Below are 27,856 nucleotides of genomic sequence, written 5' to 3'. Positions count from 1 at the left end.
GCGGGGTCCCGCGGCCGGCGTCTCCCCGGCTGTGGGCAGCACTGGGCAGCCGCTGGCGTGGGGCGGCTGCCGAGCCTCGGCTTGCTGGTCGGTGAGTGGGGTCGCGGCCCTTGCAGGCGCAGCGAGGACCCCGCGGCGCGCGGCGGGAGCAGCCCCGGGAGGTGCGGGCGCCCAGCAAGCCCCAGCCCCGGGTGCCTCGGATCCGCATGGGGACGCCGGCCGGAGCCTGAGCCAGCCGCGGACTTCCTGACGCCCCCCCGCCCGGCCGCGCTCAGAGCCTCCAGCCATGGACTTGGAGAAGCCCAAGGACACGCTGGTGCTCTCGGAGGACCTCAGCACTGAGAGTCAGTGGGACGCGGTGCCTGAGGCCCTCGGCAGCCTGAGTCCGGTGGACCTCGAGGGGTCAAGCGTTCAGGGCCTGGTGCAGCAGTTTGAGGCTCTGCCCGGAGACCTGATGGGCCTGCCCCCAGACAGCGCACCCTGCCCTCTGCACATTGCCACTGGCCAGGGCCTGGACCCCCACAACACGACTGACGCCCACGGCCTCTTGTCTGCTGAGGCTGGTCGGGATGATCTTCTGAGCCTTCTGCAGGGTGAGGGGCACTCACCTTCTAAACCTGGTCCCCAGGACCCTCCAGAGCCTGCCCATCCCCTGTTGCAGCCCCCTGAGGATGCAGATGAAGAGTCCGAGCCCCCGGAATGGGCAGAGGGAGCCGCTGCCGAGCAGGATGGTAGCAGGAGCTCCAGCAGCTCCCCTGAGCCCTGGCTGGAGACCTCTCCTTTGGTCACACCCGAAGAGCCACCTGCCGGTGTCCAGGTAGTGCCTGCTCCACCCTCCAGGTGTCCTCTGCAGCCTGGACTCAAGCAGGGGGACTCAGCACTGCCCCTCTTCTGTCTCCTTCCAGAGCCCCAAGACCCTGGCTTCATACCCTGCCCTCCAGGAGGGTGAGTGCCCTTCCCACCCTGCCTAGGGATCAGGGTTCCGACAGCCAGAGCCTGCCTCCTAGGTGGCGCTGAGGGTTACCATGAGGATGAAGTTCTCGGGAAGCTCTTGGCAGTTTGGATCAGAGTTTAGATGGCCAGGAAACAGAGTCCAGAGAATGTTCTGGAGTGAGTAGCAGGTGGCAGGGCGGGCATGGCTCTGTAGCAGTTGGTTCCAGAGTGAACGCTGGCAAATGACCATCTGCAGGCCAGTCTGGCCCTGGTCTCTTCTCACAGGTCTCTTGAGCTGAGGACGGCTTTTGCATTTTTTTTACCTGGTTAAAAATTTGAAAGGAAAGTGAGGTGAGATTCAGGTTTCAGTGTTAATAAAGTTTTACCAAAACCTTGTGGCACCTGCTCACTTGTTGTCCGTGGCTGAGGTGGATGAGGATAGGGCCCAGGATGGTCATGCACTACACAAGGATGGGTCAGTGTCTGCACAGACCATTTGGTGGTCCTGAGGATTGCTTTGCCTGGGGACGGCACAGCCATCCTGAGGTGAGTCCCCCACGTTCTGCAGGTGTTTCTCAGCAGCCTGCCATTAAGCGGCTTGTGACTCGTGGCAGCAGGCCTTCTGGCCCACAAGATGAAAATACTGTTGGGCCCTGTACAGAAGTTTGTTGGTCTGTGTCCTAAAGGTGTGAGAAGAGCCTGGCCATCTGGAATGTTCTAGTATTTTTCCCAACCACCTTAAGATAGAAATCAAATAGCAAGTTCTGTGGCAGGGAGGGGAGCTGACTGGGCCTGTGGCTCTGAGAAGCTTCTGGACTCTTGCCTAGGGGGTTCTAGGGCTTGGCCTTCTGCCTCTGGTCCTGCATCCAAGGAGCCTGGCTGGTGCCGGCGTCCTGGGCTGATGAGCAGAGCCGCCTGGTGCTGCTTGGACTGGGAAAGTCCAGAGCCCTGGAGCAAGCAGACCTCACCTGTCCTTTTCTAGAACACAGAAAGACACAGCTGCCCAGAAAGCTCTGGAGTGGACTGGACAGTAGAAGTGCAGAGCCAGCCACGTGTGAATTTGCATTTTTTAGCTAGCTACGTGAAAAACTATCCGAAGAACAGATTGGATTAACTTTTTTTTCCTTGAAAATATTTATTTTTATGCTATCCTGATGATTGAACTCAGTGTCTCACGTGCTGGGCAAGCGCTCTGCCACTGAGCTGCAGCCCCAGCCAAAGTAGTTTTTTAATACATTTTGATTATCACAAGACATTTACTGCATTGTCTTATAATCAGCTTTTTATTAAGTTTTTTTTTTTTTTTAGTTGTAAATGGACACAATGCTTGTATTTTATGTGATGCTGAGGATCAAACCAGGGCCTCACGCGTGCTAGGCGAGTGCTCCACCCCTGAGCCCAGCCCCAGGCTCATATGATGGATATTTTGAGGTTGTTTTGCTTTTACGCTCTGGAGCAGTGGTCTTCAGGATTGCAGTGTCTCACCCTCGGCCACTTAGTCAGGACCAGACTCGGGACATGTGTGTGGCAGGCAGCCGTGTGCTGTGGCACAGCACAGCTCCAGAGTCCCAGGGCAGATCTTGGTGCGGACATAGCGGGCAGGCTGTGGTCTGAGGCTCTGGAGGGCTGCCCAGAGTGGGCCTGTGGCTCCAGGGAGCAGAAGCTGCCAGAACATCCTACAGCAGTGGCAGAGCTCTGGGTCTGGGCGGCCACAGGAAATCTAGGACCTGGGGGGCAAGGCTTTGCATGGCTTGGGGCTGGGCCAGGGTTCTAGAACCACCATCTGGAATGTTCCTAGATCAGGGTTGTTCTGAGAACAATGATGCTGCAAACCACAGAGCCCTAGGAAGGGCTACCTCATGGCCACAGTGGACACTTCCAGAACTGGGGCCAGGGCTGGCTCAGTAGAGCGCTTGCCTGCCAAGCATGAGCCCCAGGTGTGAGCCCCCCTGCCACAAGAGAAGAATTTCTAGCATCTTGGAGTGAGGTGATGCACCTCTGGAGGCTGTTGCTTTCTGGAACCCTGCCGAAACCAGGTGGCCTGGAACCTGGCAGGGAGTCCTGGAATTGCAGGTCAGGGCCTTCCGTCCCACCCAGGACAGTGTGGGAGTTCCCACATGGACCGAGACAGTCGTCTCTGCCACACCAAGGAGCAGAGTTATCACCCGACCTTGACAGATTGGGGGATCAGGAGCAGCAGGCAGAGTTGGCCCTGGTGTTGGTTGGCAAGTTTCAAACTGGAGCCGGGTCCAGGTTCCAGAATGCTGCTGGTGTTGGAAATGGGCGGGCAAGGGGTCCATGCTGGTCTCAGGGCCCTGGACATAGTGTCTGAGTGCGGTCTAGCTTTGGATCTGGCCATCGGCTTGGCCCTGCAGAGGCGTCTAGCTGGGGGGCCCTGGGGGGGTGGCCAAGCTGCTCTAGACGGGCAGGACTGGGCCTGAGGCTGAGCCGCCCCAGGTGCTGGACTGTGGGTGGAGCTTTGTGACCAGCACAGTGAGCCAGGGCAGAGACCACTTGGGAACCGCCCTGCACAGAGCCCCAGGGGCAGGCAGGCCCCGGACTCCTGAGGGCCAACCCTCTCCCCACTGTTGCCCCCAGTACCCGGTCCCTGTGACCATGAGGACCTCATGGATGGTGTCATATTTGGGGCCAAATACTTGGGCTCCACCCAGCTGGTGTCGGAGCGGAACCCGCCCCCCAGCACGCGCATGGCCCAGGCCCAGGAGGCGATGGACCGCGTCAAGGTGAGGCCAGGCGGGGTGCACAGGGCCCAGGCCTGTGGGTGGGTCTTTGGGGGCCTCCATTCCTGCGCTCCCCACAGGCCCCCGATGGGGAGACCCAGCCCATGACGGAGGTGGACCTCTTTGTCTCCACCAAGAGGATCAAGGTCCTCACGGCTGATTCCCAGGTACCCTGCGGACCTGCGGGTTGGGGTGGGTCCTGGAGGTCTCAGGGTGAGCCCTGCACTAGCTGCCCCTCCCGCCCCAGGAGGCCATGATGGACCACGCCCTGCAGACCATCTCCTACATCGCTGACATCGGCCGGGTGCTGGTGCTCATGGCGCGGCGGCGGCTGACACGGAGGTCACCCCAGGACCGAGGGCGCCCCCTGTGCAAGATGATGTGCCACGTCTTCCACTCAGAGGACGTGAGCCCACAGCACCCCGGGAGCAGGGACTTGCCTCCCCAGAGCCCCGCCTGGGCACAGCCGTCTTCCCTAGGGCCCCCACCCTCCCTGGAAGCCCCGAGCCCACAGCCACCTCCCGCTCCTGGGCTCCCGCTTCCAGGCTGAGGAGGGCCCTGCGGCCCGGCCACGGCCACGGCTCTTAGTTGTGGATGGCCCTTTTGTTACTTCATTCACTGTGGACTTGCGGTGCTGGGGTGGGACCCAGGGCCTCACACGCAGGCCAGCCCCCACCACGGAGCCCCGCCCCCCAAGGCCACGGCTTCCTGGGCTCCAGCCTGGTGTGAGGATTGAGCACGTTGACCACTCTGGCCCCAGACAGGCAGGCAGGGACAAGGGCCCTGCATCTTCCCTGGGGGTACGGGGGGCTTCCAGAAAGCACGGGTTTGGAAGGGGCCCTGGAGGCCACACAGGTGTGTGACCAAGCCCTCCTGAGTGTCCGGCAGGTTCCCCACCACCCCCTCCCTCCTCCCCGATTCCCCAGTTGGCTGTCACCAATGCCCTAAAGCCCCGGGGCAGTTGGCCATCTCCTCGGGATCTTGTCCCAGGTAGAGCCAGGAAGGCCCAGGTCTGAGGATGTCCGGGACTTTGGTCCTGAAGGGCAGGGTGGGACAGCCTGGGACTCATGGCACCTCCTGCAGGCCCAGCTCATTGCACGAGCCATAGGCCAGGCCTTCACCGTGGCCTACAGCCAGTTCCTGCGGGAGAGCGGCATTGACCCCAGCCAGGTGGGCACCCAGCCCAGCCAGGGGGCCGCCAGCCCTGGCCACCTCCACAACGGGGACCTGGACCACTTCTCCAACAGTGAGAACTGCAGGGAGGTGAGCCAGCGAGGCGCCAGCTGACCCCGGCTCCCTGTGCCCCCACCCCGGCCTGTGCCAAGCAGCCTTGTGGCCTGGTCCCCGCCTAGGTGTGCATCGAGAAGCGCAGGGGTGAAGGCCTAGGTGTGGCCCTGGTGGAGTCGGGCTGGGGCTCCCTGCTGCCCACAGCTGTCATCGCCAACCTGCTGCACGGGGGCCCCGCCGAGCGCTCGGGCGCCCTCAGCATCGGCGACCGCCTCACTGCCATCAATGGGACCAGCCTGGTGGGGCTGCCCCTGGCCGCGTGCCAGGCAGCTGTGCGTGTGAGTTCCCTGGGAGGCAGGGCCCCTGCGTGGCCCCTGGCGGGTTGGAAAGCCGAGGCCCGGGGCTGCAGCCTGTCAAGGGGCCCAGCCCCAGGTGAGGCCAATACCCCGCCCCATAGGAGGTGAAGCCACAGACCTCAGTGAGGCTCAGCATCGTCCACTGCCCACCCGTCACCACTGCCATCATCCGGAGACCCCATGCGCGCGAGCAGCTGGGCTTCTGCGTGGAGGACGGCATTGTGAGGCTGGGGCGAGGCGTGGGGCAGGGCGGGGCGGGCGGGGCGGGCCTGGGCTGCTGACCGCTCCGGCCCCCAGATCTGCAGCCTCCTCCGCGGCGGCATCGCGGAGCGCGGGGGTGTGCGTGTGGGGCACCGCATCATCGAGATCAACGGGCAGAGCGTGGTGGCCACGCGGCACGAGCGCATCATCGAGTTGCTCACCGAGGCCCACAGCGAGGTGCGTGGCGGAGGCAGTGGAGGAGGTGGTGGCGGGTCCCTGTGGCACGGGCCGGCCTCAGCCCAGTGCTGTCCCCGCAGGTGCACATCAAGACCATGCCGGCCGCCACCTACCGCCTGCTGACGGGCCAGGAGCAGCCCGTGTACCTGTGAGGGCCGCCTCAGTGCCTTTGTCCCTGTGGCTCTCTGAGCTGCCTGGGACCCCAAAGGAGAATGTAGCCACTTATTTTCTAACGTGAAAAATTAAAAGTTTATTGAATGGGCAGAGTCTTGGGTTGTGGTGGGGCCAGAGGGAAGCCGGCCCACCCTCCTGCCCCTTGTGTTCCTCAGAAGTCACTAGAAACCCTGTGACTTGACTAAGGCCCAGGGGAGGGAGACCGGGTTCCAGGTCCTGCAGGGGAGCGGACTCCAGCCGCAAGAAGGACTCGGCCCCTGGGCGGGGTCACAGGTCGGTGGCTGGGCCCCAGTCATAGCCCTCCTCATCGGAGGATTCTGTGTCTCGGGCTCGAGTGAACTTTCTCCTCAGGGCTTCGCGCTCATAGGTCCTGGGGATGAGGAAACAGATCGTTCCCTGGGTGCAGAGGGCAGGCGCTGCGGGGGTTGACGCTGCCTGGCATACGCATGTGGGCAGGGCCTGGTCCAGAACTCCTGTGCACCTCAGAGTCCCAGCTCAGGGTCCCGGGAAGAGGATTCCAGCCCTTGGCCCTGACCTCACAGGGCCTGGAGAGGCCATCAGGCCCCGTCCACCCCTAGGCTAGGTGCACCTGGAAGCTGGGGCCTGCCACTGGACGTCTGCCTCCACCCCAAAGTCTGGGTTGCAGGAAAAGGGTTGAGGGCCCCGGGGCCTGCAGCGAGGGGGCTCTTACCGCATGCTGTCCTGTCGCCATTGGCCCTGGGGGTGGCGGCTGTTCACCTTCAGGGACAGGGAGGAAGGAGGGTCAGAGTGACCCACAGCAGGGGCGGCTAGGGTGAGGGGCCCAGCCTGTGCCCGGGCAGCAGTCATTGCTGTTTACCCCAGCATCCCAGAGAGGAGGCTGAGCACTGGGTGAGGAGCCAGCCGTAGCCAGCACCTCTACCAACAGGGACCCAAGAACTCAAGAGAAAAAGTCCCTACCAAACGTGTAGCTGCCCGGCTCCTCGCGCCCCTCGCCCCCACTGCCAAGGGACACGATGTAGGTCACCTACACAGCTGCTACACAGTTGTCAGTATAAGTCGCAGGCTGGGTGCTGTGGCCAGCAGCTCCCAAGGCTGAGACGGGAGGGTCACAGGTTCAAAGCCAGCCTTCAGCTAGTGAGACCCTGTCTCAAATTTTAAAAAAGGGCTGGGGATGTGGCTCAGTGGTAAAAAGACCCTGGGTTTCATCCCTAGTACCCCCACGCTTTATATGTACATAGGTGTGACTCTGCAAGGGCGCACACCTGTCATCCCAGGTATTTGGGGGCGGGAGGCTCACAAGTCCAAGGCCAGCCTGGGCCACTCAGCAAGACTCTGTCTTGGAATTAAAAGGGCTGGGCGTGGCTCGGTGGCAGAGCCACCCTGGGGTCACCCGGGGCATGGCACACCTGGGCCTGTCCACACCCATGCAAGTATGGAGCACCTGCAGCTAGGCGTCCCTGGGAGTCCTGCAGCCACCTCCTGTCCGTCAGAGATTCACTGAGTGGCTTGAACACGTCACGCCTGAATCCCCAAAGCTGGTCTGGCTGGGGACACTCCGCTGGCTCACGCCTGGTGCCCAGCCTTCCCATCCCTGGATCCTTGCTGGGACTCACCTGGGGCTCCCTGTGAGCTGCGATGTCCCCAGGATGCCTCGGGCTCTGGGGCTCGTCCAGCTGCACAGGCTCTGAGGACCGGGCCAGGGCCGGTGCCGGGGGCCCCTCCTCCACGTCCGTGTGGGGCCCACCCTCGCCGTCTGTGCAGCCCTCGCCGTCCGTCTCATAGTCGCTGTTGGCACGGCTGTCACAGCTGAGGTCTGCCGAGCTGCTGGCCAGGCCGCGGTGAGGCAGGTCCAGGTTGTCCTCCGAGGAGCCGTCCAGCTGCAGGGAGCGGGCATGCTGCACTGGTCCAGCCGAGCCAAGGCCCCAACCAGGACCCACGCAGGACACACGCCTCAGCCATGGTCCCCAGCCAGGCGAAAGGCCCACCCTCAACCTCCCAGACCCCAGTCCTCAGACCTCAGGCCGAGATGGCCGGTCACAGGCCGTGGACCCACACAGGGCCCAGGCTTACGCTGAGCCCCAGCCCCGGGAGACCCTGCTCCCAAAGCTGAGCCCCAGCCTGGCCCCACCCCAGGCCTAGGCCAAGACCCAGCCTCAGGTCGACTCTCGACCCCGCCACGCCTGACCCCGAGCCCTAACACCGGAGAGCATCCGTGTCCCTGCTGGTGCCTGGCACCTGGTCCTCGGCTGTCCAGATGGGCCGCGTCTGCTGCTCCTGGATGGTGGCCTTGAGCTCCTGGTACCAGGCATCACTCGTACCCTGCAGGGCGATGGTGGCTATGGGACAGGGTGTCAGTGTGGCTGGGATGCTTGGGAGGGACCCGCCCGCCCTTCCTGGACCCCCAGGACCCGCCCACCTGTGAAGAGGTGGCCACTGTGCTTCCGCAGCTTCTGAGCCTGTGCGTAGAGGCGCCGGCTACTGCGGCGGGAGGCGGGTGCCAGCCACTCGCGCAGGGCCTTGAGGGCCGCCCGGCTCTCCGGGGCGCAGAAGATCACAATGGGGTAGTACTGCACGTAGTTGAGACGCTCGATGGCAGAGGGCGTCACGTCTAGGAGCGCATGCTTATCCTGGGCAGGGCTCACGGGGTGGGCAGTGTTGAGAGAGAAAGAAACACACCCAAGAGACAGAGCAGAGGTGGAGGAAACGGAAAGAGGTAGTCGGAGGTCAGAGTGGACCACACCTTCGCACTCACAGCATGTGTTGGGGGCAGGGTTTGGGGCCGCTTGGTGGGCATCCTGGGCACCAGAGCTGCCCTCTGGTCTCCCTGCCTCTGACCCAGGTTGACTGCAGAGTGACTCAGGGCGGGCTTTGTCTCGTGGCCGCCCACACAGAGCCTCCAAGGGGCTGCGGGGAGCTGTCAGTGTGGGGTGAGGACAGCCCCGACTGGGCGCCCAGGCCTCAGCTTCCCCGTCCAGGGCCCAGAGCAGGGGGCACTCACCTTCTCGGCGATCACCCTCACGGTGTCCAGTTTGATGATCTTGCTGGGACTGTCAGTCCTGGAGATGCTCTCTGGGGGGACAGGGCGTGCAGCTTCAGGAGGTGACCCTCGCCGCTCAGATCCACGTCCACCCAGCCCTCCCCTGCTCAAAAAGCCATCAGGACCCGAGTGCTCATGAGGAAAAACCAGAGCTGCATCTGGGGCCCCTCCTGGCCTCCCCTCGCCTCCCGAGCAGGACACTGGCCCTGGCCCTCGGCAGGCAGAGACACTGCACCTTGGGGAAGAGGGTCCCACAAAACCCTAACCACTCAAAATGTCCTCGCTCCTGGGCGGCGTGGGGTGAGCTCAGTGGTCAGAGCTCGCCTGGCCTCTGTGCGCCCTGGGGTCCTCCCCAGCACCGGCACCAGGGGAGAGGTCACAGGCCAGACTAGGCCAAGAGCTGCAGGCCTTGACCCCCCCGCCGTCCAGTTGGCTCCGTGGTGGTGGGTTTTGGGCTCCCTTGGGGTCTCGCCTGCCCTGCTCGTGGCCGAGCCTCTAGCTCAGTAGCCATCTCCCGAACACAGGACACCCCGTCTCCGAATAATGCTGCCTCGGCTCACTCATCACACCTGGTTCCATGTGTTAAGGAGGATTCAGAGGGTCTACCTGGACAAACTGCCCGGGTTGATGAGGCAGCCTGGGGTGGCCTGGGAGAGGGCACGGGGGGTCCCACGTCCTGTGTTTGCCTGGGTTGGTCAGATTCTCTCCCCCAGAACAGCAGCAGCAGCCCCGCAGCCCCTCCCTGGGACCTGGCTCCTCACCTGCCTCCTCAGCACCTGGCTCCTCACCTGCCTCCCAGCACCTAGCTCCTCACCTGCCTCCCCGGGACCTGCCTCCCTGGGACCTGGCTCCCCAGCACCTGGCTCCCAGCACCTGGCTCCCCAGCACCTGGCTCCCAGCACCTGGCTCCTCACCTGCGATCTCAAACTGCCCAGGCAGATCTGCCGTCAGTTTGTGCATGGCAATGTCTGCCACGGGGCCCAGAATCACCACTGGGCGCTTGAAACTCGCTGAGGGCAGAGAACAAAGGCAAGAACCAGGATGTGTGCGGCAAGGGCCACTGCAAACTGTCCACCCCCACCCCCACATCGGCCTCCGGCAGGGCCCTGGTGCCCAGCGAGGACCCCATCTCTCAGTCTCCCTTGCAGCTAGGAACATTGGTGAGCTCTGGCCAATGGGATGCGAGTGGGGCTGCCGTGGGGGCTCCTGAGTCACGGTCCCCGGGGCAGAGCCCCCTCCCGGGCCCCCCGGGCTGGAGAGGACGCAGGGCAGGTGCGGCTCACAGTGGAGTGCTGGCCAGACACCCATGAGGCCCTGGGGTCAAAGACACTTCCATCTTGATTCGGCTGCTCTTCTCTGGGTCTGCCTCAGCTGCAGACCACCCCTGACCCGGGGTCAGCCCACTGGGACCCGGGGCCACCCTGGCCCGGCGCTCCTTTTGTAAGTGCAGTCTGATTGGCACACAGCCGTGTCCACGGGCTGCGTCCTCCTGTGCCTGCCTTCCCGCAGAGATCCCCTGGCCAGCCCTCCTCAGGACCGCTCGCTGGTCCCGGCCTAACAGGCGGGAAGAAGACAAGAGGCACAGAATGTGTCCCGGGGACAGGCCGCCTGGGCCTGCTCTGCAGCAGGTCTCCTGTCGCCCTTCCGTCCCCAGAACCAGTGCAGCTGCTGCCCGTGGCTCTGGGGGGCCCACAGCCGGGCAGAGCCCTAGGGTCCACGTTGGGGTGGATCGTGAGGGACCACCCTGGACACCTGAGCCTGCACACAGGCTGGCTCACACACAGTCTAGAAGACTCCGCACCTGCATGGGGCTGCGTGGCATCACCCGCCCCCTCACCTAGAACATTCCGTCCCCAAAGGGACGCAGCTGGGCGGCGGGGTGCAGGTCGGGCAGGCACAAGGCCCCTCCGGCACCGTCTCAGGTCAGCCCTGGCTGAGATCATACTTGGGATACAGCAGTTAAACGAGTCACTGAAACTATTTCGACTCTTCTTCTTCAGGTCACTCTGGTCCCTTGGTACCCTTGTCCCCACAGACACTGAGATCAAGATGCTGAGTCCCTTCTATAAAATGCCCGTGGTGTCTGCTCGGACCTGCTGGGACTTCCGGTCCCCTCGGGACAGTTACCCTGATGACAAGAAGAGTCTGCTTGTCCTGGAGGAACGTGTGACCCAGGGGCACTTTCGGGCCACAGTTGCAGAGTGGGCGGGTGACGCCAGGGGCTGGGCACTCGCCCGACTCTGCTTCCTACTCCACTCCTCTGGGAAACGGGTGGGAAACGGGTCAGACTTTAAGGGACCGCCCGGTCCTCTTCCCTCTGCTGCCTAAAATGGCGCAGAGCAGGCCTGCGGGCGGGAGCGGGTGGGTGTCCCGCTGGCGGGGTGGTGTCCCTGTGTCCCCACCCACCTTCTCGCAGCACCACGCGCTCATAGGGCGGGTAGCGGCCCTGCCTGGTCAGGGCGGACAGGTCCTCCCGGCTGCGCTGGGTCGTCTTCTTGGCTCCTCGACGGAGACCCCGCAGCCGCCAGAACTCGGCACGCGCATTGGAGGCCCCCGAGGGGCCGGGGCCCAGGCCCACTGCCCGCTGTGCGGCCTCCAGGCTGGCCAGCTGCTCGGCCCTGGGGAGAGGCACAGCCCTGAGCTGGGCAGAGTCCACCTGGAGACACCTTGCCCTGGTCCCCCAGGTCCCCCGGGGTCCTCATGGCAGGGGAAGGCGGGCCAGAGTCAGGGCCTAAGACCACGCTGCTGCTCTGGAGCTGGGGAGGGCCACGGACTGTCCCTAGCCACAGACTGTCGCCGGCCATGGGCTCCGAGCTGACCCAGGAGATGGGTTTTGTTGCTCAGGGTCTCTGCTGTCACCGGCTGCTGCAGCCACGGGGAGCCGCTCAGGGCCACCGAGTGCCCCTGGTGAAGACCCACGGGCAGCTGGAGCCGAGGCCGGGCCAGGGGCACAGGGACCCACCTGCTCTGGTTGGGAATGAGGCCCCGCTCCTGCTCCCGCAGGTCCCGGCCCATGCGCGCCGCCAGCCAGTGGCCTCCGCGGTGACCGGGCCCAGGGCCTGGGTAGAGCGTGTCCACCACGTGGAAGACGTCGCCCCGCGTGAAGCCCAGGCCGGAGGGCGGGCTCGGCTCCAGCTCGAAGTGCGTGCGGACGTAGAAGGAGTCGCCCACGCGCGACTGCACCATCTTCTGGAAGACTGAGGACGAGGGGGACGGAGGGGGACGTGAGCTCCTCCCAGGGCCCGGGCCAGCCTCCCCAGGGACCTCCAGGGCCGTGTCCTGCAGCGTGGGTGGCCCCTGCCCAGCGCCGGCCACTCACTGTCCTGCTTCCGCTGCATCAGCAGCGCCACCTCCTCGCCCGTCGGCAGCCCCAGCAGGAACTGCACGGCCTCCTCCCGCGTCAGGTTCCGGAAGGACGTCTCGTTCACCTGCCAGGGACGGCGGACAGGAGAGTGCCCAGCTGCCCTCGGGCCTCCTCCCAGGGATGGCCGCCCTGGAGACCGCGACACAGAAGCTGGGGCAGGACCTGCTCAGTGCACGCACAACCAGTGACAGAGACATGGGGATGGGACTCGAAGGAGTAGGGACAGCTGGACAGTGGCCATGCCTGTCAGCCCGGCCACGTGGGAGGCTGAGGTGAGAGGGCTGCAGTTGGAGGCCAGCCTCAGCAACTTAGTGAGACCCTGTCTCAAATATATAAAGGGCAGGGGCGGGGCTCAGGGGTCAGTGCTGGCCCAGCGTGTGGGAGGCCTGGGCTCTGTCCCCAGCCCCTGATAAAGGAAGAAAGACCAGGAGCAGGCGCTGGGTGGAGACAGGGCTCCAGCACGGGGCTGGTCCCGAGGCCCTCAGCCAGCGTCCTGGCAGAGGTGACACCGCAGGGCGGGGTCGAGGCACCATGGTGGGGACAGGGGTCAGGGGCCACGCACACGGCTCCCACTGGACGCGAGGCTGGCCGAGGGAAGACGCATGGGCGCGAGGTGCCGGGGAGGCCCCGAGTCACCTGCAGGATCTGGTCTCCGGCCTGGATGTCCTGCCCGTCAGCCGGGCTATCCGCCTGCACCCCTGACACAAAGATGCCCACGTCGTTGCCGCCGGCCAGCCTCAGCCCGATGCTCGCGCCTTTGGGGAAGCGGACCACCCGCGTGTCGGGGCTGTACCTGTGGGAGGCCGGGGTCAGCCAGCGCGACGGGAGGGACCCTCACCCCTGCCTCGGTCTCCCAACAAGCCCCACGTGCCGGTCCCCTTCAGCCACTCAGGAGACAGGACAGCGCCGCGGGGGAGGTGCCCTGGGAGGTGACAGTTGGGCCGCTGGGCTGGCCTCCGGGGTACACACCCGCGGTCCTCCAGGCCCTGGTGGCTGGGCACTCTGTAAAGGTCATAGCTGCTCCCCGAGGGCGAGTCTGAAAGGGAAAGGCCACTCCTGTCCCCGGCTCTCCTCAACTCGCGCCACCTCCTCCCTGGCTGGGACCAGGAAACCCAGGGCAGGGTGCTCAGAGTCACGGCCACCCACCTCTCACCCACCTGGGTCCAAAAAGGTCCTGGGATCCACTGGCCCTTCCTGCCGAGGCCGCGGGTGCTCCCTGGAGGGACCAGGTCCCGGTCAGGAGGCCTTTAGAGGTGGGTGTGGCTGGTGGCCCAGGTGGGCCTCTCACCCCCCGCTGAGTCCCCGTCACCCTCCCAGGACCCGGGCTGCGCCCGCCCAGTGTCAATTTATCACGGACGACCTCCTGGGGGTGCCCTGGATGGGGCGTCCTCCCCAGCACACACGGGCACAGAAGCCCTACGGGGTGGGGGACGGTGCTGGGAGGTGGGGCTATGCTGGGACGGGTCCTCAGGAGAGGAGGCCAGCGCTGCTGTCCCCTGCCCTGTGAGGACACAGCGGGGCTGTCTGCCAGCCGGGAGCAGAGAACAGAATCGCCACCACCTTGACCATGTCCTCCCGGACCATGGGCAGTGGACTCCGGCTGCCGCAGCCCCGAGCCTACCACGCAGGTCCAGCAGCCCTTGTGGACAGTGACCGGCGCCCACGGGCACAGCAGGGCTGGACATGTAAGACCCACCCTGGCAGCTGCCCTCCTGGGGAACCGCTGAGCCGGCGCCCCCTCCTCCCACCCAGGTACGCACACGGGGGAGTCCGCTGGGCTGGCCTCCGGGCTCTCCGGGCTCTGCGGCCTGTGCGCCTGCCGGGGGGGTGGCGGGATGTGAGATGGGGGCGCCTGGGACAGCTCCGAGGTGAGGTCCGAGATGTCTGTGGGCGAGGGACGCTCGTCAGCCAGGGCCATACCCACCAGGCCAGATGGACACTACGGCTCGAGACCAGTAGGAGCTTCCATGAGAAGCTCAGCCTCGGGAGGCTCCAGCCTCCATGTGCTGTGTGGCCTGGGGCAGGCTCCTACCACTCTCTGAGCCAGGGGCAGGCTGCTGGCTCTTGCCTGGCCCGGTCTGGGGCTGCCTCCTGACCCCTCACCTTCCAGGACGGAGCCGTCACTGTCACTGACTGCAGGTGGGATGTTCACCAGGAACTGCCCCCGATCCCTGAGCACCAGCAAAGTCAACTGCCCTTCCGACTTCTCGATCAGCCGCCTGGTGTCGCTCAGGGACAGGTTCTCGCTGGACACGCCATTGATCTGAAAGGGACGGAGAAGGAAGAACAGAAGGAGAAAACGAGGCTTGGTGGGGAGGAGAGCCCAGAAACACTCTCCAGGGGCACTAGAAACAGACACTCCCAGGACAAAGGTCAGAAGTGCATTTCTGTTTGGTCCTGGGGATTGAACCCAGGGGCACTTAATCGCTCAGCCACCCCCAGCCCTTTTTATACTGTATTTAGAGACAGGGTCTCTCTGAGTTGCTTAGGGCGTCACTAAGTTGCCGAGGCTGGCTTTGAACTTGCAGTCCTCCTGCCTCAGCCTCCGAGCCTCTGAGATCACAGTGTGCCCCGAGACCTGGATTCTTGCTGTGGATGGAGACCGTGCAAAGAACAGACCGGCCACAGAACCCGAGCAACAGTTTCCCCCAGAGGGCGAGGGACCCAGGGGGGAAGAGAAACAGGTGGAGCCTCCTGGCCTCTGTGTGAGGAGCAGATCTGAAGGTGAAACCGGGGCCTCTCAAGCAGAAGGCGAGGGGTGGGCACCTACTAAAGCTGGGAACAGACCCCGCGGTGGGTCAGGAATGGGTCCTAGGAAGGCTCTGGTCACCGCCTTCACCAGGAACCCTGGGGAGCGTCTGTTCTCAGCAATCCTGGGGACTGAGAGTTTCTAGTGCCCCCACCAAGTTATCTGTTTCTAGTGTCTGCCCCAGGCCACTAGAAACAGACAGTTCTTCAGGATCGCTAGAAACAGAAACGTCTAACAAGCCCCCAGAAGCAAACAGCTGGAAGCATCTAGAGCCCTGCACCAGGAGCAGCTTGAGGTCCTAGGTCCCAGCTGTGGGCCGTTAGCCCCCAGCCAACAAGGGGGGTCCAGGGCTCAGCACTGCAGCCAGCAGGCCACAGGATTCGGAGGCCTGGCGCAGCTCCAGGGTACTAGAAATGTCCAACCCAAGGGGACACTAGAAACCGACATTTGGCTGTGGTCCCACACCAGTGAAAGGAGGGGAGTTGGTACCTGGCCACCTCCAGCCACACAGAAGGAAAATGGTTTGGGGACTGGTTCTGCCACCTCGCTGAGTGACTCGGGGCACCGCGGGCCCTGGCCTCGGTCTCCCAGGCTCACCTGCAGGATAAGGTCTCCTTCCTGCAGCCCACGGTGCCGGGCGGCCAGGCCGGACTCGGTGATGTGCTTGATGAAGATCTGGCTGCCCAGCTTGACCCCAAACTCTGCACAGGGCGGGGGGGGGGGGACTGAGGCCGTGTCTGGGCACCATCCCCAGGCCCAGTGACCCAGCTCAGGGTCCCTCGCTGACCCTTCTGCAGTGGGAGGGGATGTGGCCTTGGGTTTGCAGGGGAGGACACGGACGCCTTGGGGGCCCTCGCGTGGGGCCACACATGGTGCCCGTCCGGGGACACCAGCTGGCCGGCCGCTCACCCTCGCTGTCCTTCCTCTTCACCAGGACTGACTTCAGGGGCTTCATCAGCACGTCCTGCCGCGGCAGCCGCTTGAAGCCTGACACCAGGGCCAGCCCGGGGGCCTCGGAACCCCCGCCCGGGCTCCTGCGCCCACGGCTGCTGGCCCAGCTGCGGCGACCAGCCCTGGCCCGGCGGGAACGCTCGCCCCAGGAGTGGCCAGATCCGCTGGACGAGTCACCCTCGTAGCCCTGGCCGTGGTCGGGCTCCTCCAGCCGCCTAGGCCCGTCCTCCTCGTCTGAGTCCGCATGCCCCGGGCTAGAGGGGCTGGCCTTGGTGGCCGGCAGCTGGACCCTCCGGGGACGCTTCACTGTCTGTCAGGGTGTGGACAGGACAGGTCAGTGGGCAGGAGGGCTTAACGCTGGGTGCCCCGGGGACCCACGGGGCCTTGACCCAGCGGGAGCCCGGACGGCCAGCGGCGGGGGCCTGGCGAGGCGGAGGACGGCTCCCGGGCAGGGGCGCACTCACCACGTTGGCGACCTTGGTGCAGGTCCGGAGGATCTGGATGACGGAGGCGGACGAGACGCTCTCCACGGAGACCCCGTTCACCATCACGATGTGGTCGCCCGTCCTGCAGGGACGCGGCTCAGGAGGGGCCGGGGGGACCCACCCGGCCATGTCCTCCTCCCACAGGCACCACCTGGAGCAGAGGGCGCCTGACCCTCCCTCGCCCTCCTCGGAACCTGGTCTCCCGTGGGGCTGGGCCGGGCCCTGGCCACCTCCGCGTCCATCCGGCCCCAGGAGCCTCCCGCCCGCCCTGAGGGTTTCCGGGTTCCCGCTCCGGCAGGGCCCAGGGCCACTGGTCCCCAAGAACGGCAGGGAGGGCCCAGGGAAGGAGGACGGGCCAAGGCCTCCCGGTCCTCACAGCAGCCTGCCCTCGGCCGGTCCTCCGGGCACCACGTCAGACACCACCACGGATCCCCCGGGCGCACTGGGACGGTCCCGGCCTCCGGAGATGGCTATGCCGAAGCCCCGGCGGGGGTCCTGGGGAGAGGCCAGAGGGATTGGCCCAGGTCGAGGGGTCCCGCCTGGAGCTGGGCAGGGCCACCCGGTGCTGGACGCAGCCTCACCTTGCACAGTGTGGCCGTGTGCTGCTCCCAGATGGTCAGCGCCTCCATGCTGGCCACCTGGACCGAGGGACGGGAGGTGGCGTTAGGCCACGCAGGCCGCAGAGCAGGTTCGGGCTCCTGTCCCGACCCCCTCCCCCTGGTCAGCCTGGGCAAGCCGCTGCCACTCGGGACCTCGGTTTTCCTACCTGCAGAATGGGTTTGCCTCGGGGGTCCCCAGGGGACGCCTCCGCCCCCCTCCTGGCTCACAGACACCACAGAGCCACCTCCACCAGGTACCCAGTGCTGTCCTCACCTCCCCTTCCTGCCCCCCCTGCCGCAGCCACAGAGGGCACCCACAGCCCTCAGGGACAAAGCCCAAGTCCTCCCTGTGGCCCAGGAGGCCCTGTGCCACCCGCCCGTCCCCTCCCCGGCTCTACGCGGAGCCTCACTGGCCCTCCAACACGTGGGCTACCCCTGCCCCAGGGCCTTTGCATAGCTGTGCCCTCCCCCTGGAGCACCCCAAACCCTCCAAGGTCTCTGCTCACACGTGGCCTCCGGGGTAAGATGGGCCCTGACCACCCTGTTGGGAACTGCAGCCCCTCCTGCGGGACACACCCCTGTCCCCCTGGGGCCCCTAGTCTTTCCTCTGTTTGTGTCTATCTCCTTCTATCCAGAACACGAGTCTGGAGGAAGAGAGGCTATGGTCACAGCCCTCTGACAACACCCAAGGCACACGGGCTTCCAGAGGTACTCGCTCACGGGTCAGTGAGGGACAGGGGGCCCGCATTCCCCTCACACAGGAGGAGAGAAGGCACCGGGAGGGCAGGAGGCAGGGCAGGGGCTCTGTCTCCACCAGGCACCCAGCGAGCGAGCGCACCGGCCCTTTCAGATTCCTACCGAGAAGCTGCTGAGGCTGGCCTGAACCTGCGCTCCTCCTGCCCGGCCTCCCAGCCATGGGCCAGGTAGATTCTGTTACTTTCAGGCCCTGAGCAACTGGCAGTGAAGCCCGCGGCCTGCTCCGGGCAGCTCCCGCTCAGTCTCCTCAGCCCGCGCCTTTGCCTGGCCCCTGGACCCCGCACACTCCCCCGCCCTCTGACCAGCCCTGACTATCGGGGTCTGAGGTGTCAAATCTGTGTCTCCCCTACACGTTCCCCAGGTAGGCAGGCTGGGGACTCTAGACCAGGCCTGGGGAGTCTGGGGAGGGCTGGACCAGCAGATGGCCCAGCGGGTGGGCAGCCCCCTCAGAGGCTCCCCAGGGAGCAGATCTCAGCAGGGGGACGAGCTAAGCAGCAGAGCGCTGGACCTGCAGGCCCAGGGAGCCAGGTGGCCACCTCTGCCCCTGACCCCACGCCTCCGCGTCCTCCTGAGAAGCCTGTGCTGCCCTTCGCAGGCTCAGGGCTGTGTGTGGAGAGGAATGAAGAAGGAGGCCACCCGCCCCCAGTGGGGTGTGAGTGGCCACAGAACCGCCTACTTCACGGGGCCCAGCGTTTAACCCCAGAGACTGCAGGAAGCCACCTCGCTACATCCTATTTCACACACGCACAAAGGAGGCCCAGAGAGGCTCGGCAACTTTCCCAGGGTCCCACAGCACAGTGGGGAACCCTGGCACCCGACCCTGAGCCCAGCGTCACCTTCGGTTACTGTTGTTTTGCTTCTGAACTTATTTTTCAAACAGTCTCTAGGACGGGGTGGAGTTGCTCTGAGGCAGCACTCTGCACACTGCCCTGCCCCCGTTTGCATTCCCGGCTTTACTTTAAGACACCCCCAGGGGCCAGGCCTTTGGGGGCGGGGCAGGTGGCAGGGGGCCTGTCCCTGCTTGCTGGAGTGGGCTGTCTCCCTGGACACCACAGCTTGGCCGGAACCCCAGGCTCCCATGCCCCGGCATTAAGCCCAACAGGGCCCACCTCAGCTTGGCTCCACTCCAGCTGTCCCCTGTGCCGGGGACATCCTGGGACATGAAGTCCCCTTGGCCACCAGATGACTGCTCCCCTGGGCCCCCAGGACGCTCCCTGCTCTCGGTACCTGTTCTTATCCACCCTCTGAACCCATCCTCACTCCATCACCTGGAGGTAAGTCTGTCCTTCCTCTGGGCCCTCCCATAAGCCACCTGGCTCCAGGGCAAACTCCTACTCACCCCTCACAGCCCAGGGCCCTGACCCCTCCCACCCCTCCCTCTGGACCAGCCACGATCACCTGGGTCTGGGACCTCAGAATCTGCTGTCTCCCCTACCCGGTCCCCAGCCTGGGAGCTCCAGGTGGGCAGGCTGGGGGCTGGGGGCTGCTGCCTCGTCCCCACAGGACTGGCGCTGGGAGAACTGTCTGAGAGCAGGTGAAGGTGGAAGGACTCCAGCAGGTGTGGCCCCGCCCGCTCAAGGTGAGCTGTGGGGAGCTGTCCCCTCCCCTGCGGGACAAACACCGGGAGGCGACGCCCCCAGCCCCCGGGCACGTGGCTGCTGCCGCTCCCCCCCTCCCCTGCCCCCAGGAACAATGGCAGGGAGGGAGGCTGGGGGACTGACTCGGGGCTTGGGAGGGGACCCGGCAGTTCCTCGAAGCCTGGAGGCAGCGAAGACGGGGACCAGACCCGCCCGCGCCGGAGCCGGGTGGAGTGGCTACGCCAGGCGTGGCGCTGGGGTCACCCTGGAGGCGGTGCGAAGGAGCTGGGCGCTGGGGCTCCGCTGGGGCCAAGCCCTCGGGCACGACGCCGCCCACCGACGGCTCGGTACACAGCAGGCGCCCCATAAGCGGCGGCTCAGTGCCCGGAGGTCTCCCGGGACACTCGCTGCCGCCGCGCGCTGGAAACCCCTCCCCGGAACCCTCCCCACGGACAGGGGGACAGGGGGACAGGGGGACAGGGCGCGGGCGGGCGCTGACCGCCCCGAGGCCAGGCAGCGCGGTGGGCAGAGGAGGCGGAGCTCGAACCCGGACCCGGGGTAACCGCGGCGGGGAAGGCCTCGGGCGGCGTTTGGGGCCAGGGTCGCCCTCGCTCCCCGCGGTGCAGCACGCGGCTGGCGACCACCTTCCCCTTCCGTCGGCAGGTGGAGGGTCGGGGGTCCCGGGTCTGACTCCTGAGCCGCCCTCGCCTGCGCCCCACCGGATCCCCACCCGCTCCGGCCGCGGCGGGCTACTTGCCTGGAATCTCACCGCCATGGTCCACCCTGGGGCTCGCCCGCTGCCCCGGCCGCGGGGGCCTGGAAACAGACAATCGGACCCCACGCCGGGGTAGGGGGAGAGGCTCGAGAGGGTCGCGGCCCGGTGCGGACCCGCTCTCGCCCTCCTCCACCCGCTCGGCGGCTCGGACGGCACCTGCCCTCTTCCTCCTCAGGTCCCGGCCGACCCCGCCCCGGCCGGACACGCCTCCGGGAAGCCGCGAGGGCCGTCTGGGCCCCCTCCCTCCATCCAGGTTCCAGGCCCGGGGCGGGAACTCCGGGCCGGACTTTCCGCGCAGCCGAGCACTCGCCTGCGGCTGGGGCCGGAGCCCCGCAGGACCCGGCTGGGAGGAAGACCCGGCAGGGGGTTGCCGCTCGGAACGGAGCCGGAGACGTGGGAGGTTTTCCCATCCGCGAAAGGGGCACTTTTCGAGGTTCATCTGGGAGGCCTCCGGGACCAGGAGCTTGTGGTGCTTCCCGGGCCACCCCGTCCCCAGGAGGCCAGTCTCCAGGAAGTTTGCGCGGTTTCACAGGGAAACCGAGGCCCGGGAGGCCAGCAGCACCGCCTTTCTCCAGAGGCACCGAGGCCCGCTCCGCACCCACCTGCCCAGACCCCAGCTGCAGAGGGAGGCCAAGGAGGGGAGCGGCCGCGCAGGAGGGAATGCCCTGGGCTCCGGGAGAGAAGGTGGGCCTCACCCTCCCAGGTGGTTGGGGAGGTAGGAACGAGGAAGGGCCGCCAGGGCCAGCAGAGCTGCTACTTGGGGTGGGCCGCAGGAGTGACCTGCGCCAGCCAAGCTGGCAGTGACTCCTCCCAACAGGACTTCCCACGGGAAGAGAAAGACACCTGCGCCCAGCTGTGGCCACGCCCGCCTGCCCCTGAGGCTTCGGGGTTGGTGGTGTCCAGGCTGGGAGGAGGGAGGCGGCCAGCGTCGGGCACTGCAGGTAGGGTTTTGAGAGTCGGTCAAGGGTGTGCCAAGGAGAGAGTGAAAACATGAGTGCCCAGCCGGGAATCCCAGAAGCTCAGGCTGAGGCAGAAGGATCACAAGTTCAAGGCCAGCCCCAGGGAAGTTAGGGAGACCCAGTCTCAAAATAAAATAGAAGTTTACAGAGCACCCAGGGTGTAGCTTAGTGGTAGAGCACTTGCCGGCGTGTGCAAGGCCAGCCCCTCAATCGGCTGGAAACTTTGAAGGCCCCCAAAATGACTTCCCACCCCTTCCTGAGATTCTATCCAAAACACCAGTCCAAGGGTCCTCAGGGACCCCTCCACCACCTACTAGAATAAGCCTCTCCCAAAGCGCCTTCTGGAGGCCTCCTTGGAACTTCAGGACAGAAGGACTCAAATTCCAGCCTTTTCACCTATTCACTGTGTGACCACAGGGAAGTTACTTCCCCTCTCTGTGCATCAATTTCCACTTTGTAACTGGGAGAAATAATGGCTCCTACACCAGAGAGTGGACTGGAAGATTAAAGGGGGCCTGGAGTAAGACAGTAATGTGACCCACTACCCCATGCCACTGCCTCCCAGTGGCAAGCAGGGGACCAGCCCTGCACCCCAGTTTCCCTTCCATAAATGTGGGTGTTGACTGAACCTGCCTCAGGCTGGGCCCAAGCCACAGAGGCAAGGTCTCCCGGAGCTCTGCACAGCCGCACAGTAGACAGGGAAAGGCCCAGAGATGGCCCGCCGCAGCTCCCTGGGTGCTCAGTAAATGGCCCCCAGCCCATACTCACCCAATGCAGAACCCCTTCCCCTGGGCTGGGGCTGGGGCTCAGAGCTGGAGCGTTTGCCTGGCACATGGGAGGCTCTGGGTCGACCCTCAGCACCACATAAAGGAATAAAATAAAGGCTTTGTGTCCATCTACTTCTATTAAAAAAAAATTAAGAACACCTTCAGGGCTGGGTGGGCCTCCGGGGCACAGCACTTGCCCCGAGTGTGTGAGGCACTGGGTTCCACTCTCAGCACCACCTAAAAATAAATGAGTAAAATATATCCTCAAAAAACAACACCTTCCACCCAAACTCGGGCTTGCTGAGCACCTACTGTATAACCTGGGCAGCTCAGCCCCCCCCCCCCCCGCGCATGGGCCACAGGGGGCAGCACCGCGGGTGGGGGGGCTGCCGACCCCCTGAACAGCTGCCGGCCCCACCCGGGGAATCCAGGCTGCACCTGCCAGGAGTCCAGCTGGCGACAGACACCGGGGACAGGTCCTGTGTTCCCGCCCCAGCAAGTGGCTGTGCGTGGGTGCTGGCCTGGCGCCCGCCCTCCCCACCCGCGGCAGCACGGGATAAGTTCGTGCTGTTCGATGCCCCAAACCAGGGTCTCTGGCGGGGAGGGGACACTTGGTGTCTCAAGGTTTCTGCAGCTGAAAAGGGCCCCTGGCCCCTGGTGGGGACAGGCAGGGCTCTGCTCAACGGCCTGCAGGGCTGAGAGACGGTCCCCTGCCTGTCGCTGTACGCGGGAACCCGAGGGCGGGGAGGGCGGGGCGGGGCTGACGTCCCCGCGGGGCGTGTCCACCGGAGGGCGGGGCCCTGGCGGCTGGTGGGGGGCAGCTGACGCAGGCTGTTTGACTGTCCCTGGGCCGGGGGAGGTTGGGGTCACCCCCGTGACCTACCGGGTCTGTCGGAAACCCAAGAACACCCTGAATAAACAGCAGCCCGCTGGGCTCTGGCCCGTTGCTTTAGCATTTGTGGAGCGCCCACTGTGTACACAATGCCCAGCTGATGAGACGGGTCCTAAAGGGACACAGTCCCTGCCTCAAGAAAGCCTGTGGTCCCCAGGGAGACAGATGGTCCTGGGAGAGTCAGAGGGGAATGAAGCGCAGGAGGACTCCTGAGAGCCGCTCTGAGGAGGTGGCCCTGGCCTGGGTTGTGACAGGAGAGGCCAGGTGACAGGCACCCAGGCCGACGGCAGTTAGACAGCAGGAGGGGCAGAGGGCCCTGGGAGCTGGGGAAGGTGCTCCCGGCTGAGGGCCTCTGTGCAGAGGACGGGGCAGGAGGAGGCACAGCTAGAGCCCAGGGCTGCAGCCGAGGACAGGTGGAGAGAGGGGAGGGAGGCAGGGAGGCTGGGGGGGGGGACGGGACACAGGTGGAACCAGAGAGGCGGAGCCAGGGAGGACGCAGGTGCTCACAGGCGCCCTCTGGTGGCTGCAGGGAGGACAGGCTTGGGTGAGGCAGCAGCGGGGATCAGGTGGAGGGCGGAGGGTCCTGGTGGAGGCCGGAGAGGGGCCATGGGAGGGGTCGCGGAGGAGTCATGGGAGACCAGGGATTCCCGGCCTCAGGAAGGCTGAGGTGAGCTTCTTGTGTGGGGACATTTAGAGGTAGGTAGGAGAGTGGAAGGGACACGGCTCCTGGGGAGGTCAGCCCAGGCCTGTTACTTGTTTTAAATCGTCCCAGGACAGTGGGCCTGTCCGGGGGCCCAGTGACTACGCCCACAGAGCGCAGACAGACAACTGCCATCTCCATCCCCTGAGCCTCCCCCCCGCTCCTGGCTCTACCAGAGGGACCCACCGGCCTGGACTGCACCCCGTCCGTGCCGCTGCCCAGCCCTAACGAGCCTTGTCCCTGCCGGCTGGCCGCACAGGCGTCCTTTGTCATGAATCGGGCGGGGGCCGTGGCATGTGCCTGACACCCACGCAGCTCAGGAGGCTGAGGCAGGAGGATCATGAGTTCAAAGCCAGCCTCAGCAATATAGCGAGGCCCCCTGCAACTCAGTGAGACCCTGTCTCTAAATAAAATATAAAAAGGGGGGCTGGGGGTACAGGTCAGCTGGTAGAGCGCTTGCCTTGCACACAAAAAAGGGAGGGGGGCTGGGGACGTGGCTCAGTGGTTAAGTGCCCCTGAGTTCAGTCCTTGGTGCCAAAAGAAGAAACACCACGTGAAGGGAAGGTCCCAGAATCCTGTGCTCCCATGGCTGTCCCTGGCACGCGTGTGCTAGCTACGTCTGGGGTCACCTGCCCCCCACCCAGCTGGGGGGTCTTGCCTGTCCTTCGGGTCTGTCCTCCTGGGGCCCCGCCGTCCCGATGGTGGGGCAGGTGGTTTGGAGACTGTCCCTGGGGGGCTGGGGAGCCCTGGGCGGGCGAGGGTCCAGGAGCCAGCAGGACCTGCCACAAGTCTCATGGGAAGGGAGGGACGTCCCAGGGGTTGGCCTTGCTGGGTCCCCCCAGGGTCTGGGGCACCTGACGGGGTGCAGGTGGGCAGAGAGTTCTAGAGGCTGCCTGGACTCACCCAGGGCTTGTTCCTCCCCTCAGGGCCCCACAGGAAAGGCAGGTGAGATACGGTGTCCTGCTGCTGGAGGGACGTCCACCCTCAAGTGGTCCACACTGCACTTCTGACCTGGGCAGCAGCCGGGTGCAGGGCCCACAGCGCTGACCTCTGACTCACAGTCCCTGCTCCCAGCCCCTGGGGCCCACCCTGCCAGTTCCCCAGGACCCCCCCCCCTCCGCCCCGTCCTCATGTACTCCAGGGCCACGCCTGACTCTGCCCTTATAAGTGCACTGCTCAGAGTCTTAGAGGGCTCCCCCAGGCTATGTATTCACTTATGGAGCACCTACTGCATACCAAACCCCATCCCCTGGTGAGGCCCACACGCATGGGCTGGGAGGAGATGCTGAACAGAGAGCCCCCCACCCAGGGCGCACAGACCGCGAGCTGGGCTCCTGCTCAGGAGCGCCCTGCAGCTCCCCGGTTTGCCCTCGAGGGTCAGCGTGGAGTGCCCGCCAGTCCAGCCCTGGGCCCCTCTGGTCAGCTGTGCTTCTCCTTGTCTTTGAGCCACTTGGGAACCTGGTAAATGGCTGCAAATGGTGGAGAGGTTCAAATGCAAATCACTTTGTCCTGGGGAGACTGCAGCTGATCATCCAAGTGGCCTTGACCAGGCTTGCTCTGTCTGTGGGCCCAGGTCACCCCGATGACAGCTTGTGTGTGACGCAGGATCAGCCTGTGACCCCCGGCTCCCTGTGGATGGGTGACTTCAGAGCATTCCAGGTGCCACCTGCTCAGCCTTCACCTTCTTGTTTATGGGATGAACCCAGGGCCCTGCTCGGGAGCCGCCCCAGCCCAACCCTTGACCTTTCAGAAAGGAGGCTGACCAGGAGGCCAGTGGCTCTGCCCTGGCACCCAAGGGTGTCCCTCAGTCCCCTCCCTGCCCCGTCACTCTGCCCCCCGTGTTTTTTTTTTTTTGTGTGTGTGTGTTATCTAAGTTCTTTTTGGCAGTGGTGCCGGGGACTGAACCCAGGGCCCTCACCCCTGAGCCACACCCCAGCCCTATTTTGTATTTTACTTAGAGACAGGGTCTCCCCGAGCTGCTCAGGGCCTCAGAGTCGCTGAGGCTGGCTGGGAACTCGATCCTCCTGCCTTGGCTTCCCGAGCTGCTGGGACGACAGGTATGGCCACCCCACGCCGCTCCCCATCTTAACCCTCCCCGCCCTTCCTCATCACGCTGGGTGTCTGCCGCCATCAGCACAGGCCACGGTTTACCAAAGTCTCTCCAGAATCTGCCCCCTCCAGGACCAGCCCAGTCCATCCACCTGGTGCCAGTCCCCGCCCTCACTGGCAGCCTGTCCTCCCCACAGCAGCCACTGGAGGGCGCGAAGGAGCAGCTAACTCAGAGCCCTCCGGGATCCTCTCTGGCTCCCACCTCCCTCTAGGTCAAAGCCAAGTCCTCCCAGGGCCCCCAAGGCCCTGCACCACCTGCCCCAGGCCCTCTCTGCCTCCCCTCCTTCTCTCTCCCCTCCTCCCTCTGTCCTAGCCACACGGGCTCCTTCCTTACTGTGCCCACAAGATGCCAGACTTGGTCCTGCCCCTGGGCCTCTGCACACCGGTGCCCTCTGCCTGGGCCTGGGTTTGGCCGACTGTTCAGGTTCTTTGAGTCTGTGCACAGATGCCAGCTGCACAGTGAGTGCCTTCACCTTTCTATATAAAATTGCAGGGCGGCTGGGGTTCCGTGGGGCAGTGCTTGCATGAAGGCCTGGTTCCGGCTCCAGCTCCGTGGAAATAGAGTAAAATAGGGTCCCTACCCCTGACGCCGTTGGTGGCTCGATTTCTTTACTGGTTCTGATTCTGTCTTCTCCCTCAAGACATCAGCCTCACAGGAGCAGGGGTCTTGACTGTCTCATTCACTGCTGTGCCCCAATAGTCACGAACTGCGCACCTGGCATTCACTAAGTGCTCAATTAATGCCAATTCACTGCAAAGCAGCCCTGCCCCAGCCAGGCCTCCCACTGACCTCGGCCATTCCAAAGGGTGTCAGGCTGCACCCTGAGCCAACACTGCTCCCTGGCGCCTGGCCAGGCTGAAGAGGAAGGACAGGAGCCCAGACTCCCTGCTGTGGACTTTCCCCAGGACTCAGGGCCATGCGGAAGTGCTGGGCCCAGCAGGCAGGACTTTTTCAAGATGTTGAGCATGGGGCATTGGTTGGGGGACAGGGCCAGCCTCCAGACCACCCCCCTTCTGCATTTGGGCTCTGGTCTGCATCACAATCCTACTTTACTGTTCAGCCCTGGGTAAGTGGCTGCCCTCTCTGAGCCTGGATTCATCTCTGTAAAATGGGGTATCAGATGGAGCTGTGCGACTGGCCTTGCGTTCTGAGTTCCGAGCGTGGTGGGACGGCTCCCTTGGAGCCCTGAATGCCCTGGCACCTACTACTGCTCTGCTCGAGGCTAGGGAGGAGAGGGGCCAAGGCAAAGCTCTGAGAGCCTGGGATTCCTCCACCCCTCAGGCTCTGACCCAGGGCTCAGGCATCCGTTCACCCCCTGGCCACAGTGCCCTGGGCCACCCCCAGTGCCAGGCCCTGGCCACGGCCCTCCTGGCCACCCCCAGCGCCAGGCCCGCTCTGTGTCCCAGGCCACGGTCCTGGCCCCTCCCACCCCAGAGGCCTCCGTGGGCCTGGACAGAGCCGCGAGGTGCAATGGGACACTGGCCTCTCTGGGAAGCTATCTTTGTTCTCCCATTTGGGAGCAAATGACCCAGAGAAAACATTCCTGTCCCCCAAGTCCCGTCCCCTCCCGACCTGGGGGTCCTCACCTTCCATTTTCTGCTGCCCCTGTCCACTGCCCACTGCGTTGGGTCCCACACCAGCCCACTCCCCAGCCCCCAAGGTCCCCGCGGTGGGCCACCAGGGTCAGGAAGCACCGGGAGGCTGGGCCAGGTGGCAGGCGCCTGCCACCCCTGCGCTGGTCTGGGGTAGGGAGGCAGGGCCAGCCTAGTGGGCCTGAGGACCACCCCTCCTCAGTTTGGGGAATGGAGGGAGTCCCACAGTGTCCCCTGGCTGCCTTCGCCCCAGCACCTCCTGGGCCAACAATGACCCTTTCAAGGCTCCCCGTGCGCTGGGCAGGCTGCCAGGGGCAGACAATCCCTCAGAAACTGTGTCAGGCCCGGGGAGGGGCAGCCGCGCTGGCTCGGGGAAGCCGGGCAGCGGGGTCCCAGGCCGCGGGGCGTGGGGAGCCGTACTACTACTACGTTGGATGCCGCAGAGCGGGTGGGGACTTACCTGTCTGGCAGCTGGCTGGACCTTGGAGGTGGCTTTGGACCGGGCGAGTGCCCACCTGGATGGCCTGGGGCGGGAATGGAGCCGGCGGCTGGGCCCCGCCTGTCGCCGGACTGGTCCTCCCGCGGGCAGCGGAAGGCGGGCAGGTGCCTTGCAGGGTGCCGGCAAGTGGGCAGGTGTGGGTGCCAGGGAGGACCCAGCGGCTGGCTGGGTGTGTGCCTCTGTCGCAAGGGGC

The 27,856-nt window shown here is 65.1% G+C and overlaps 2 protein-coding genes across 2 annotated transcripts; one reads left to right on the top strand and one right to left on the bottom strand.

The window, feature by feature from the left end:
* Window positions 1-286: 286 nt before the first annotated feature.
* Window positions 287-5,957, top strand: APBA3 (amyloid beta precursor protein binding family A member 3; the record flags this gene model as incomplete). The annotated part of the gene is made up of 10 exons (XM_081283622.1): window positions 287-817; window positions 906-945; window positions 3,532-3,677; window positions 3,755-3,841; window positions 3,922-4,080; window positions 4,758-4,937; window positions 5,027-5,239; window positions 5,359-5,478; window positions 5,555-5,695; window positions 5,776-5,957. 10 exons carry the CDS (start codon window positions 287-289, stop codon window positions 5,845-5,847), a joined length of 1,689 nt encoding a protein of 562 aa, XP_081139748.1. The 3' UTR covers window positions 5,848-5,957.
* Window positions 5,958-6,090: 133 nt separating this feature from the next.
* On the bottom strand, window positions 6,091-20,276 carry TJP3 (tight junction protein 3). The gene is made up of 21 exons (XM_081283621.1): window positions 20,127-20,276; window positions 17,019-17,075; window positions 16,814-16,932; window positions 16,417-16,519; window positions 15,911-16,262; window positions 15,599-15,702; window positions 14,356-14,515; window positions 14,013-14,136; window positions 13,410-13,468; window positions 13,222-13,288; window positions 12,889-13,045; window positions 12,208-12,316; window positions 11,851-12,085; window positions 11,295-11,506; window positions 9,803-9,898; window positions 8,850-8,920; window positions 8,268-8,478; window positions 8,087-8,187; window positions 7,465-7,728; window positions 6,561-6,607; window positions 6,091-6,239 (listed from the first exon to the last, which is right to left on the bottom strand). Exons 1-21 carry the CDS (start codon window positions 20,142-20,144, stop codon window positions 6,137-6,139), a joined length of 2,769 nt encoding a protein of 922 aa, XP_081139747.1. The 5' UTR covers window positions 20,145-20,276; the 3' UTR covers window positions 6,091-6,136.
* Window positions 20,277-27,856: the final 7,580 nt, after the last annotated feature.

The sequence above is a fragment of the Spermophilus citellus genome, assembly GCF_964194105.1.
Source record: "Spermophilus citellus genome assembly, chromosome: 3".
In the NCBI taxonomy this organism is placed as follows: Eukaryota; Metazoa; Chordata; class Mammalia; order Rodentia; family Sciuridae; genus Spermophilus; species Spermophilus citellus.
This window is presented reverse-complemented; position numbering and strand designations above follow the sequence as displayed.

What these genes read in the sequence shown, in the direction of transcription:
- TJP3 (XM_081283621.1), bottom strand. An exon ending in TGAGGGTGATCGCCGAGAAG is followed by an intron (nt 8,479 to 8,849) that starts GTGAGTGCCCCC and finishes AGCCCTGCCCAG; the next exon opens with GATAAGCATGCGCTCCTAGA. An exon ending in TCTGGACAGCCGAGGACCAG is followed by an intron (nt 7,729 to 8,086) that starts GTGCCAGGCACC and finishes CGCTCCCTGCAG; the next exon opens with CTGGACGGCTCCTCGGAGGA.